The sequence below is a fragment of the Triturus cristatus genome, chromosome 11 (assembly GCF_964204655.1).
Source record: "Triturus cristatus chromosome 11, aTriCri1.1, whole genome shotgun sequence".
Lineage (NCBI taxonomy): Eukaryota > Metazoa > Chordata > Amphibia > Caudata > Salamandridae > Triturus > Triturus cristatus.
This window is the reverse complement of record NC_140594.1, coordinates 102,707,769-102,722,991: the sequence shown is the minus strand read 5'-3', so window position 1 is coordinate 102,722,991 and position 15,223 is coordinate 102,707,769. Positions and strand designations below refer to the sequence as shown.

At 42.9% G+C, this 15,223-nt stretch overlaps 1 protein-coding gene across 1 annotated transcript in view; it reads right to left on the bottom strand.

The window, feature by feature from the left end:
• The window catches only part of LOC146783419 (solute carrier family 2, facilitated glucose transporter member 11-like), an 890,872-nt gene that overhangs the window by 299,433 nt on the left and 576,216 nt on the right, over window positions 1–15,223 (bottom strand). The window contains exons 4-6 of the mRNA XM_085636334.1: window positions 11,082–11,206; window positions 3,951–4,080; window positions 3,396–3,544 (exon numbers count right to left, since the gene is read on the bottom strand). Coding sequence (XP_085492460.1) covers window positions 3,396–3,544; window positions 3,951–4,080; window positions 11,082–11,206 — 404 coding nt within the window. The remainder of the gene's footprint in view (window positions 1–3,395; window positions 3,545–3,950; window positions 4,081–11,081; window positions 11,207–15,223) is intronic.

The following is a 15,223-nucleotide window of genomic DNA, read 5'->3' as shown; positions in this document are numbered from 1 at the left end:
AGTCATACCAGAGGTTGTAACCCCAATCCTATCTGGTAGATCACTTTCCAGAAAAAACACTTTTTCACTTTATTAAGGCTTGGGTCATACCCATCAAAGGACCTGACCCCAAAATGGAAATACGTATGGCAATCAAAGGAATGCCGCCTGTGTGGAGCTTGGAATGAGTCCTTACTGCACCTACTATGTATCTGCCCTGCTTTGACAGAAACGCGCAAAATGGGCCTTCGGGAGCTCTTCAGGAAGGAACAAATAAGAACTTGTAGAGCAGCAGTGATTCACTGTCTCTTGGGCTTATCTATCCCACTGTCCTGCAGAGCCATTAACTTCCTAAAAAACGCAGCAAGAGAACTGGCCAGTGCAGAACCTGTTAACCAACTCATGCAGCATTAGAACGTCTGGCTCCAAAATCACCCGATAACTCTGCTTAAATGTAAATCAAAAAACAAATTGATAATTTTCATGCTCAACTTTATCTTATGCAACAGTTATTTCTGCTCAAAATCACTTATTCTTGACTTGGCCATGGAAAGCACAACATCATCAGGATATGCAAATATTTATATGTATTTCTTGAAGCACTAACATAAAATTTTCTTAGCATCTACACTGGTGGGAAGCAAAATCAACCAATGGTGGAGTTCTAGATGACATTTTAGATATTTGGACAGGAACAGATCATGAATTATCAATATTTGTGGAAGACCTCCAAACCACAAATCAGCCAACAAACTGTTTGTTAATACTGCTGTAATAAAGAACAAAAGAAATTGAAATCTAATCTTTTCAGAGAGCTGCTTCATGGACACAGAAATATTTTATTTACAGCAGAAAGATTTTATCCTAAACAACTTTTTTTTAAATGTACTTTCTCATCAATTGCTGGGAAGTCAAAGTAAAATAAAGGATGATGAATTGTACAAGACAAGGCAAAAGAAAATACGCTTAAAATTAACAAAATGTGGTTATCCACCAGAAACATTACACAAACTCCAAACATGGATAGTCATTGTATCTACTAAACAAGCATTAGAACCTGCAACAAAAATACAGGATCAAAGGCACAATTGAGACAAATGCAAAAAACTATTAGAGCACTGGAATGTTTCTTTTAAAAATGATTGTGATTTATAAACACTCAAAATACAGCTCATTTAAGCTGGGGTCCACTGAGATTCAAATCTCCATCTATTTCTAGGATCAGATACATATTCCTGTCTCAGCTGTATGCACTGCAATGATATATTTATGTGTCTCAGCATACAACACCCACAAACAAGACAATGTATTCCTATAGAGCAACATGTTTTGTGTAACTCTGAGAATGTAGTCTACCGAATGATGTGCCATTGGAGGAAAGAGTATGTTGAACGTGTGTCTTCCATCGAATTTGTAACACTAAATCTAATTTAGTGTGACATTTTAGAGAGTCACAATATCAGATTCATCAATTACAGTATCATATTTGTTAATTAATACGATTATCATTGATAGGTGGTGACATGAAAAAAATATACCTTCGCAAGTCATATGAAATGGAAAAATTCTACACATTAAAACCGGAAGGATTAAATGATGAGCAAGATTTGGCATGGTTTATTTAATGTGAATTATTTTTTCTGCTTAACTACAACAGCCAGCATTCAATGCAATGGAACCAATCAGAAAACTGGAGTTTCGAATTATGAAATATAAATTGGGTATTGCAATGACTAAGAATATATCACTTGTATGATTTCATGGGAAGTGTGATCAGAGGAAACCAAACACATGGTACGAAACAGCATTAATATGACTACAGATGCCAGCATTCCATACCCATACACCCTAATGACGCTTATAAGGCCTAAATAGTGGAAGGGAAGGTTTCTTTGCTTAAAGGCAAACACTGCCTTGCTGCATATGGACATTTATCACTATGAGACTGATTATTTGAAATGTGGCAAATGTTTTATATTTTCAGTCCAGATATAAGTTTCTCAGATCTCTTTGATGTAACTGATTTAGAAAAAGTTTAAAAACAAACTGATATAAAGATTATAAATTTCTCTCTCTCTGTTACTGTTCACATATACATTTTAAAATTGATTCTACTTTTGGTTGTATCCAGAAGCTTGTCAAGAACCATGGGGTCTATTACGTTGGGGGCGGACTTTGTCTGCCTGCCACCGTAACAGTACACGGGACTTACCGCCAGAGGTGCGCCGGTCCTGCTAGGCCCATTAGGATGTGACCGCCACCCTGGCGGTCGAATCCCGCATATTTCACATTGCGGCGGGCGGTGCTGTAAGCAGCACCCGCCACAATGCAAGACACGCATGTTGTGCATTGGCATGCACAATGTGACAGTCACCGCCCGTTGCCTGCCAATGAACGGGGTACTTATGGGGGTACCATAGGTACCCCCAAAATAAAGCACCCCAACCCCTACCCCCTCGGGGGCCCGTAATGGGCCCCCAAAGCAATTTCCGCTGGCCTTTCCATGGCGGCATCGCCACCATGGAAAGGCCTTTAAAATTGCGCATCCCAATATGGAAGGCCTTTACCGCCCAGCCAGGAATCCGATCGGCGGAAAAGCGGCGGGCGGTCTTTCCGTCTCCCCCGGTGCCCCTCGCCATACTAATATGGTTGGGGTGAAACGGGAGCATCTGGCGGGCGGATCGCTGCTGCGCCTGCGGTGGCCACCGCCGTCCCGGTGGTGGCGATCTGCCCGATATGCTAATAGGCCCCCATGTTATTTGTTCCTCATAAAAGAATAAAGAAAGACGATGCAAAAATAAATTACCTTACATTTTTAAGTAATCATTTAAGAATATTCCCATAATAAATATATTGTAATCCCATCTTTGAAGATCTTGCTAGAAACTGTTGAAGTGAAATTTTTCATCATTCAGTGGTGTACGAACTACTGTAGAAGACACCCCAGACTTTGTGCTTGTGCACATCAGTTTTCTTGCATATGTTTAGATGGAGCAGAGGAGGAGACATGAGAATGACCTGCAAGCAGGAATCTTGCCTCCTGATGTGGTCAGAGAAGGTGATATATGATGCCTGAGACCCAGCCCAATGTTGAGACAGAGAGGGGTGATCCACCACAGATCGAGTCACTAAAGAGATCAGTACCTTGGTTGAGCACATGGCTGTGGCATATCACTTACATGATCCAGAAACAGAGTGGGGCATGGTAGTAGGAAACCACTCTCATCTGTTCCAAATTGACTAGGGATAGCCGGATGCAAATGGCACTTAGGTACATCAGGTAGGAACACAAATGCAAGCTACAGCAGCTCCAGTCCCGGGGCTGGCGTATGATCTAATTTAACTAATGCCACAGAAAGAAGTATAGTGACTCCAGGCCCAGGGCAGTTCTCCTGAGGATGGTTGTTTTACCTCACCTTTCAAGCAGCCTTCTTTGTCATCCATGTCAATTAAGAGATACCGGGGTGATTCTGGAAAAAATGGCAGTGTAACCAGTTGTAACAGTGCTGGAATTCCACTGCTTGCCATAAGGAAAGGCCAGGCAGCTTCCGAAGACAGGAACTCACTAAAAGAGAAAAAAAGTAGCTTGAGCGTATCATTTTGGAAATCGCTTTTCCATCACATATTGAGTTGGCCATGGCCAAAGGCACATGAGCACAGTATGTGTATAAATAAATTGTGGCTTTTTGAAATTGGTACAGACAAAGAAGTCAAGGTGAGGAACAACAGTCACTCCTGGAAGAACCATCAGTAGCAATGAACAAGATTAAAGGCTGCAGCTGGAAAAAACTAATATGGATGGAATTTTATACTATATACAGACACATAAAACTCAAAGTGGGAGTTGTGTTACCCAATATCAAAATTCACATTGGAGTTATTCTAAAGTTACAGAACATTTTTGAGTTTCATTCATAAAACACCACTAGATGTTATGCTTTGTTCAGCAGTCTTTAAATGCGATTGGCTACCTCATTCCAAAGGCCAGTCCGATGAGTTTTCCAACAGCGATGAAAAGTGAGGCAGACACAGTGATCATTCCCCACAACTTCCGTGGGGCACACTCCGCTATGTACATAATGTGCGAAAGCATACCCAAACCTGCAGGAGTAGAATCAGAACACGACTTACATGTAAATTCAAGAAGAAAATGAACACTAAATAATGCCCTCTTTAGCTAACCTAACCACCTACATAAAAGTCAAGAAATCACATGCAGTTCTTAGATGCAAGCAGCAGCTGTGGTTTATTCATGTTATATCATTACGACACCATGAATAAACTACCAACATCTCAAACCCACACATTCCATGCAGGAATGTGGAACCTTTAATGAACTTTCCTGAATACTGTTCCTATGCATCACAGCACCGCAACGACGTCCCTCCTTACACATAATAAACTAAACATACCTGAGCATAGTAATACATACACAATCAACATTCCTAATCACCACCCCCAGCAAAACAATAATAAAACTAATAATGTTAATCCTAAGAAATGCACAAACTATTCACACATATCATAACAAATCACCAGGCTAAGTGCAAATAATAATATTAAGATTGTCTGATAAAATGTGCATTTAAATCATACGCCTCATACCAGTATCAGTATGCTATGCGTGAAACCTCGCAGGTTTCCTTATAATCCTCTTTTCTCTGGTATTACCTTGATAGGCTCCCCCTTCTCCTGGTGACAACGTATTACCATATTGTCTAGCTTGAGGATGGCCACTCGTAGTGCCTGGTCTAAAGTAGTTAGTGGGAGTCATTTCCCTTGTGCACTTTCACTACTCTAAGATTTCACCATTTGTGTCTCTTCACTCTGATCGCACTCCCCTGGACTGCCTCTACCACAACAGGGTCTCTAAACTATGATGACCCCTTTGGTGCATGTACAGTTTCATTTTGCGAATCCAATCCCCCATTTGAATTTTATTAATATTCATTCAGAGACCATGTTTACCATAAAATACTGTTTTATCTTCATCTGAGACTTTTCCACTTTTGCACAAATTTTCAAGTCTGTAACACATTTGTGCTCAGACCTAGTGCTCCAGCCCTTCAACCATGAAGCAAAAACTTTGAACTTAATCTAGCTATTCTTGGTATATGATCCTTCATGACACAACTATACAATATGTTAACTAACAGTAAACTTCCATCCCACACAAAACTTTTTAATCATTCTACCACCCAACAACAGGCCAGCAATTCTTTCTCAATCATGGAGACCAGTTTTTCATTGTCCCTCAGTGCTCTTGAGGGGAACCTGATTGTCCTGTCCTCTTTGCTACTCAACTGTGGCAAGGTTGCCCCGCCCCACTGTTGCTGGCATCTACCGTGATTAAACACTGACAACTTGGATCACATTGTGCTAAAACCTTGGCAGTCCCAATTTCTTTGTTTAATGTTCAAATTCCATGTTGCAACTCTCATTCCACTCAAAAACGTTGTTCTCCTTAAGCAACACCCGTAAGTTTTCTAACATGCCTGAAAAATCTGTAAAACTTTGAATACACCTCATAGACACCTAGAAACGAAGAAACGTGTTCCTTGTTTTCTGAAACTGGAGCTTGTTTAATGGCATTCAGCAACCTTCGACTTGGATTTACCCCCTTTCTCTGATATCACATGACAGAGATATTCCATGTTAGACCTACACGTCACTGCCCAATACCCCCACTTCACCTTACGGCTTGGAATAAAAGATCTCCGACAAAGGGCCCCTATATGGGTGCCCATCAGGCATTGCAACACCAGCCTGATGATGAAGCATGACACCCAATTGGGTGTGTGGAGGCCCTAGTTCCAAAAGGAGCAGACTCTCATCTGCCCCATAGGACACTAGACCGACCAAACATATATTCTCATTTTGTGACTTTGTCTAAAGGAACTGCATACTTATTTGTTACAATTAATATGTTTAAGGGGCTCGTATGCTGGACCCTTGTCCCCTTTCCTTTGATGAGACCTTGCAAAAACACACTACTTAATATTTGCAACAATTCCTTCCCTTTCAAGTCTTTCTAAAACAGTTTGTAACACTCCATTGTGCTCTTACATGTCTTTTGCTTCTATCAGTATGCCATCCTGAAATGTGACCACACCTTTAATACCCTGTAACCCAGACTCCATAATGATTTGAAAAATGAATGCAGCAGAAGCCAAACCGAAAGGCAGCCTCTTGAACCAAAAGAATCCAATCAGAGAGACAAATGCTATTAGATATCTACTCGCCTGGTCTGACTCAACTGGTGATAGGCTGATGCTAAGTCAAAATTACTGAATACAAGTAAACTTGAAGAATTCATATCAATGTCATCAATGCATGGTAACGGATGAGAATCTACCCCTTTAACCTTGTTTACATTTTTCTAGGTCAACACAGATTCATAGTTCTTCCTTTTGTCTACTTAGCAATCAGTAACGGGGATAACCATAATAATGATTCCATGGGTAGAATCACCCTATTCATGGACATTTTCCTTAACATCTCCACCAATTCTCTCCTAATGCTGAAAAGCATATGCTTAATGGGTGTCACTCTTTCCTTCAAACAGATCTTTTGCTTAAATCCTTTGATTTTTCCCAAACTGCTCTTAAACACTTCTTTACATTTTCCACCCACAAACAATTATCTTGAACTCTACCAGGGGCCAGCATTTGCTTCTGTCCATTCACAAGGGACACTATTACTTTCCTTCCAGGTGTCAGTGTTATTGTGAACATACCTTGATGGTATCATCCCAAAATGTTTAGTTCCTTTCTTGTAACATACATCTTTCCAACAATGCTTCTGCCCTTAAATTGAAATGAACTTTTGAATAGCCCACTAAATCAATTTTCTTTCCCTCACATAATACGGGGCACATGTCCAGTGGTAAGAGGTCTTTCTTCCCCCATTTGTTATTTACCAAATCCTCAGTAATGAGTCATTTTGGCACCAGATTCCAGTAGGTCTATTCTTTCCATCTACAATCTCCCTATATCAATCAACACATTGAAACTCCTTCTCCCCCACTCACGATCAATACATCTTTGTCTATTCAGTTAACTCATTCCAATTATCATCACTTTCATTCTCTCTTAGGGTACCCACTCTGCTCTTTTTACTATGACAAAGTGTCTTACTTTCCCACAATTTCAACAGGTTCCAACAGGTTACATTTTTGCTGGGCACTGAGGGCCCATTGGTGTATGATTTGGGAACCTACACCTAAAACAAACATTTTTTGTTTGTTTATGGATTCCGATTTTTCTCCTCTAGATACATCTCTTGCCTCTTCTTCTTAGTTCCTAGTTTCCATGCATTGTGATCTTTGGTAATTTTTTCTGATAAAACGTGTAGACCTACATTTTATTTTTGTACTAGTTCTTTTGATGTTTTATGTGAAATCTCAATACTTTTCATGATATCATTAGCCTCTGACAAGGAAGGATTTTTCAATTTGAGTAATTTCTCTTGGATATTCTTGTCCTAGCATCTGACTACTATTTGATCTCTTAGCAGCTGAATGTGACTTCCCCAAATTGACAATCAGCAGCCAACATACATGAGGCTGTCACATACATATCTGTTGACTTTTTCTGGTGCTGCTCATGACTGAAGAGCTTGTGCTTATTGACTATCAGGTTTGGTTGAGTGTCTGATTGTTTTTCTAATTGTCTCATGGCTTCTTGGTACTCATCAGGTTTGTTTTCCTCTTCTGACCACTTATGCACTTGTGGCAATTGTTCTTAGATTGCCTGCCCTTCAAGGCCCAAGTTGTGTTCCAATAAAAACCTTTTCCTTTCAGGACAATATCTATTACCCCCAATGATACCCAAATGTTTTGTGAATGCTCTGTACCAGGTTTTCCAACTGATAGGAGGATCACCTTGAGTTTTCAAGAATAGCAGGGATGCACTAACACTCTGCATGGCTGCTGTTGACCCCACTGTTTACACACTCAATGAATATAACATTTTCTACACACACAAACTGACTCTTCACCACTAAAATCAATGTTTCTATACTTCTGTATATCTGTGTGCAGTATCTCCAGTGAAAGCACTAGGTTATACTTCTGTTGTCCGTTTCCGGATGACATGCCCTTTTCTTGTTATCACTGTGGCATGCTAACCGAATCCACTTGTGACACCAAAAAGTGTGCATGTCATTGAACTTGTATGACCAGAAACAATGGCAGAGTACTGTTGTTGCCTCTGTTAAACTTTTATAGTCTGCACATCACTGATGCTTTCAGGTGCACGCTTAAAGATGGCACCAGAACCACGCCGCCTGATCTGCCTTTCTAATAGTATGTGTGTCACTGATTGTTCCTTCAGATACACGTGTGCTGGCTGCCACATCTTGGACAGATGAGTACTGTTGTTGCCTCTTTTAAACTTTAATAGTGTCCGCATCACTGATTGCTCTGTCAGGTATTCACTACATCATGGCGCCCGTACCACGCCACTTGATCTGCTTTTTTAATAGTGTGCACGTCACTGATTGTCCCTACAGGTACACGTGTGTTTGCTGCTGCACCTCCCAAAGATGGTGCCTGCACCATGCCTCTTGATTCAACACTGCTTGTCTTTCTTTTAAGTAGAGTGCATGTCACTGACTGGTACGTCACATTGACACCCACAAACCTTCAAGTGAAACCATCGACACTAATGCAAAGTGGAGCATGGAACCCTCGAGCGAGCTGGTAAAAACACTAGGCTTGACGTCAAGATTTGAATGCAGCACGTGGCACAACCGTAAGTGGTAATGCTTTTTTTTCAAGTAAGCCTGTCTTCAAAACTTTGCCTCAATCTTTGCCTACTCACACTGCTTCCCTGCGTTGCTCTTGACTGTCAATAGTACAATTCTTATTCCAGATAATTTAACCTTATTACCGCATTGATATAGCACTTTTCCCCTAGCGCTTACACCTTTCTCTAAAACACCAACACATTCACATACCTCAGCTCTGCCAGTTGGCAGCACGATTTCCTCAGCCAAAAAAGTGTAGCTTGATCGGTTGCTGGCATAGCATCTGCTAATGTAATTTTTCTACAGCAACTGGTCTCCATCATGAGATCACAACAAAGATTAAAAGGTTCAATGTAGGTGATTGCCAAATTGTAGAAGTCAGGAAACCACATGCAGTTCTTGAGGGTCAGCAGCAGCTGTGGTTTATTCATGTCATATCGTTACAGCACCAGGAATAAACTGCCAACTCCTCAAATCCATGCATTCCACACAGGAATATGGAACGTACAATGATCGTCCCTGAACATGTTTCCTAAGCATCACATCACCACAGCATCCTCAACTCTTTTCAATTCCTGAGGGCAGTTCCTACATAGTTGTCCTGGAGCCATTCTACCAAAGCCAATAATTCTGAGATGCCCCCTTTCACTGTCACTCCCTTTTGCCAACTATCCAAGCCACAACCCTTTTAATATCCATCACTGAGGCATATCCTTATTTCCAACTATCCCGATAGACACACTCTTCTTAACAACTGTTGCCAGTCAAACCCTCTTACCAACCTTCCTTGAGCACCACTCTTACCAACTATTTCCGAGCTAGATCCATTTTACTATACATATCTGATTCACATCCTCTTAGCAACAGCCAAGCCATACTCTTTTCATGCTCCATCAATGGGTCATACCCTCTTATGAACTATTCCTGAGCCATATACATTTTACCACCAATCCATGAGTGCACCTTCTTACAACCCATCTCTGAGTCAGACTTCAATGAGGCACAACCTCTCACCAAACATCCTCAAGTCAAATGAGTTTCACCATTCATCTATGAGTCAAATCTGACTTACGAACCATCCCAAGCCACACTTATCTCAACCAACCGTTCCTGAATCACACAAACTATTACTAACCATTCCCAGGTGACAAACATTTTACTATCCAAACTCGAGTCACACTCTTCTTATCAAAACTCCTTGTGCCTCACCACTTTTACTATTTATCCATAAAACACATCTATCTTACCGACCATTCCTTAAGCATCGTACTAAAAAACCCTGATTCACAGCTATTGGCTATCTATTGGTCCACCCCTCTTACCAAACATCCCTGAGACACACACCTTTGAAGATCCAGCCTTTAGCTATGCCTCTCATATCAACCGCCCTGTGCTACACGCCTGTTACCCACCATCCCTTTGTTTATGCTTATGCCACACCCTTCTTGTCAATAATTTCTGAGCTACACCATTCTTACGGACCATCCCTTAGCCACATACTTCATACCAGTCCTCCATGGTCTACTTCTTCTTTTCAGCAATCCCAAAGCTAACTTATTTTGCAAACCATCTCTGAGCCATCTCCTCTTCTAAGCCAGCAGACCAATACCCATTTTAGCAACCATTATGCAGCCACACTCTTTTGTAAACCATCCTTAAGCCGCCCACTTTTATAAGTCATCTTGAAGACATACCATTCTTTTTAATCATCTTGAATCTACGCCTCTCTTGCCAACCATCAATGAGCCATACAACTCTTACCATAAATGATGTAACTATACTCCAATCAACAAACACCACATGGTACACCCCTCCTTCCATGGTGTGTTCTGAGCCCCACTAATATCTGTAACAAAGTAAATGATCCAGGGACCAGGTGAAGGTTTGCATGAAGCTTCATTTGGAGAATGTACTATTGATAGCCATATGGTCTATGGATAGTTCTTGGAAGTATGTAGTCTCATATAATGCGTTACAGGGATGCATACACCGATGTACCACTCACAGAACTGTGCATTGCATGATGCATGATCACATTTGTGGCCCTAAGCATGCCATGCATAGCCTGATGCAAGAGCCATTTGCTTGAGCCTAATGGGTTAAGAGATGTGCCCCACAATGCATATCCCCATGAGTAGCCCAATTTGTGACCCATGAATAGATTGATGCACATACATCTGCATGATTACATGATCGCTACTCATAGCAACGTATGCCTCATGTACATCATCATATGCGACCTTCCGTGGCTCCATGTGTAGGCTACAACAGAGTTTAATGCAATTCTTCATTGAGTCCATATGCATGGTCCCCCTCCCCTTGATGCATGGTATACACATGTCTCCCCCACTCACCTGCATTGACCCCATATAGCATTCTTCCCAAAAGTATCACTTCGAAGGAGCCAACCGTCCTGCTAATCGCCATAAGGACCGCAGCCAAGACAGCCACCAAGTTGTTGCACAGCATGGTCCTCTTCCTGCAGTATGGAGAGAAATGGGAATGACATCTGAGTGAGCTACGCCCCTTGCCAGATCTCCTGCACCAGCTCCCATCCTCGTCCTTTCTCTCTACAGCTTTCGCTGTCATACCTCTTTCAGTCTCTATGTTCGTCCAATTTAAGACCAGTATAATTAGATGTTTAAATTGAGAAGAGTGCTATCTTGTCATCCATAATCTTTATTTTACATTCTCATCGAAGGGGCAGCGGCATAACCCAACCACGGTTCCTCGAAAGCACTTTTTCCTTGAACCAGTATGCCTATTTATAGTAAACTAACTGTTCCTTTGAGAGTCGGTTCTTATACTATAGTATGGTGTGCTACCTTCAATGACAGTCTCTTCCAATATTATTGTTCATCTTTCCCTCACTGATCATCTGTTTCTCCTTAAAATATAGCCCACATTCTCTTTACTGATTGTCTCTCATTGAACTCTAGTATTTGCTCCCTTCACTGACAGTCTCTCTCTATACTATTCCATGTTCCTCACACTGTCTGTCTCTTATTAGACTACAGTTAGTAGTAGGTTTTGGCTACACAGCACTTGCGCTGTGCTTATGATTTGGTTTCCCCCGCACAGCGCTTGGGCTGTGCTTGTGAAATCTATTGCATTTAATATATCCTAAAAGGGGCTTACATCCCACCTCCACTTCATATTGGTCTGTGTGCTTGTCACTTTACTTTTCCTTGTTTCTATTGGTTGTAGGCATTCTATTTCCTGTTGTTCCAAGTGTGTTTCTCTCTTATTAGTCTCCCATGTCCTGTGTACTTGTACTCATCTGCCCGCTTTGATGGGAAATTCTTTTATTTGTGTAATGCTGCACAGCATTTATTTGCTTTGACAACTGCATGCAGTAAAAGCCTGCTTTCTGACAGTTTTTCAGCTTTCACTGATGTCTTTGATTTAAACGGTTTGTGTTAGCACATATTTCAAGTGTGCTTGTGAGTCGAGGGCGAGACTCATACCCGGCTCCCCAACTCCAAGGTCGGCAGTACAGGCTGTTATGCCACATCTTCTATCCTGCCCTTTCTCTTCTATTTTTACTTTGTTTCTGCAAACTTACTATGGTTTTTGAAAGAAACTGTGCAAATGTACTAAAATCTGCAATGTTTTTGAATGCAGACTAAAAATGAGCAAATGTAGGAATTTTTATTTTCATTTCCAATCAAACACGGATGCATCTGCAGGCCGTCTTCTCTCCTAGCTTTTTATCGCTGCTCCTTCATCCACTTGTTTTCCTCCCCCTATTACTTCTCCTCCCCCACTGCCCACCTGCTGTCAATTGTCATTTACTCACGCTTCTGCCTGTGTAGTATCTGACCACAGGTTCAGATTGTGAAGGTGGGCAATCGGGCATTGGTCAATGGGCCGGTGCCCTGGGGTCACCTGTGGGCCATTTTTGGGGGGCCTCTGTAAAGCAGCCCAAGAGACTGAATTTCTTTCCCAGTCCCCACCTGGCCACTTTAATGTGCCGTCAGTATCTTGGTCATTCCCCTGCTTTTCTGTAGATTGAGGCTGGGGGCCAGGTGTTGCTTAAGCCTTTGGGGCATTCTCACCCTGGAGCCTGCCTCGTGTGCCCTTCCAGAAACAGTGTTATCCCCCCGCCGGGCTATCACTTTTAGGCCATGACAGCAGTAAGGGTGGCTTGTATGCAGGGGCCTCACACGGGGACAGGTTTTATTGGGCCATTCTCACCTGCATCCCCCCTCCTTGAGCAGCAGCAATGTGTGTTTTGACACCTCCAAAGCCAGGTAAATGCCTTGAGTCTATAATGGGCTGGGTGGGGGTGAGTAAGAGAAGTGGCCTCCGTAGAAGCCAGGTGTTGTGACCTTAGCTCCAGTGTCTATTAGGACTTGTTGGGGGAGAGGAGAGGATTGCATAAAATTGCGCTATGGTCAGAGTTGCAGATGTTGAAACTAGGTTTGAGTCCCAGCATGGAATGCCCGAGCCGTACGGAGCAGTATTGTATGTTCCTACGTGCCGGGTTTCCAAAAGACCGAGTACGATGCTGGATTTGGACAGCCTTTCCGAATCGTGCCGTCCGACTCGAATCAGCAGTCAGAATAAGACTTTGGGGGCCCATAGTGGGCCCCCCTGCACCTGGAGCCTTCCCAATCGGGTCCCGTGGGGGTACACATGGGTCTTCCCTCACTAGCCATGTACAGGGTGGCAGACACCAGGGGATACCCACCACAGGGTGCGTGATTTTCTCCAGCCACCACTCTCTTCGAATGGAGCCTATGCATTTGGTCGGAACAAAGGCTCCCATTAAAGTCAATGGGAGTCCAACCAAAAAGTTTCTGGAAGCATCTGGATGCATCGTACTCGGTCGGTTAGACTCTCCCGATCCGATTCGGCTGGAAACCATTCCCAAACCCACTCGGTCGGGAAGCTTTCCTAACCACATCAGAATTGGGCCCTTAATCTTTATACCGAAAATGAAAATGAATTTGATCTTGTGTATTGTAACTGGTGCTCATGTACATTGCTCCAGTGACTTTGGGCCGAGTTCACACTACAGAAAACAATAACAAAAAACAACCGTCAAGATTCCAGTGAGACAAAACAGATACATGGTGATCCATTAAAGGGATAATCAGGGATATGGGCCGCCTAATTGTGTTCCCAATCTGACCTTATCTGATCGCACAACCTGTGCAAAATCTTTTAACTATACACGCGATACATCGAACATTCAAGATTAAGAATATTTACCAGGCAAATTGGCAATTAAGAAGCTCACAAAAAGATGCCTACTCGAGTAGCAAGTAAAGTAAATAGCTTTGTAATCCTCTTTCTGTGTCTTCTCTCTCTCCCCTTCTTTATTTAGTTTGTCTCCATCTCACATTTCCTCTCATCTGTCACCTCCCTTGTCGAATGCGCGCTGCAGTCCGCAATTTCGGCCATAAAAGAACAGCAATTGCGTGCTTCTCTTTTCTTCTTCCCTAATGTATCTCGCTTTCTCTTTCTTCAGGACTCCCTCTCTCTCTCTCCTTTCCCATTTCTCTTCTACTTTCTCCTCTCTCCCAATTTCTTTCTCTTTCTCCCATTCTCATTCCTCCCCTCTCTATTGCACTCTCTCCTTCTCCATGTACACACAATCTATATAATAGTAATAGCAGCAAATTATAGCCTTGGTGTGCCTGTGTTTTAATTTTAAATATGTTTGTATTCCATTATCCCTTTTCCTTCCAAGGCTTTTCCGATAATACGTATTCAATAATAAAATGTGGAAGTGGCCATATTGGTTCCTTATTGACTGCAGCCAATTTGCAAATTCTCCTTCCAGGAGCCCTTTGCCCACACTGAAATCTGGACTCTCAAGGGCCCCGGATGCTGGCTACACATTGGGGTTGAGTAATTGCTGGCGCATGGGCTGCGCTTGGAGGTGTGCAGCTGGTGCCGGCAATTGGGGCTGGGTACCGCTGCCTGGGTTGCGACACCTCTGGCTATGTGGGTGAGTGGCTGAGGTGGGCGAGGGTGCCTAAAGGAGCCTGGCAACACCCGCTGGACTGAAGTGGCCTCATCGGCACTGGTGTTCATGCTGGCTCGGTGCACCGATGGTGAGTGAGTAAGACACCGGTGAGGCAGGACCAGGAGCGGCAGCGTGAGCCTCCACCCCAGCCCAGGCGGAAATGTCTTCCAGCTGTGGGTGTAGGTGACCGGCATATCACATTGCTGCTCTGAAGAGGGCGGAACTCGACAGGCTGTGTCTGGTGGGAGCCTGGTGGAGCTGCGATGAGGAGCCTGCGGGAACAGAGCCGACCCGCTTTGGTTGTGGCCCAATGTACTGGAGAGGCCCCTGACGGGGTTTAAAACCACTAGATGACTGGCGCTGAATAAACCTACCCCAGTCACTAAAGAGGCAGTTATCTTGTGCAGTGGGGGCTGCTGAGGAGAGGCACTACTGCGGCATTACACTGTGTGCGTGAAACTTAACACTACCTGGTGATCACTTTGACACATTCCAACCCTGCTGGCACTCGTTCTGGTG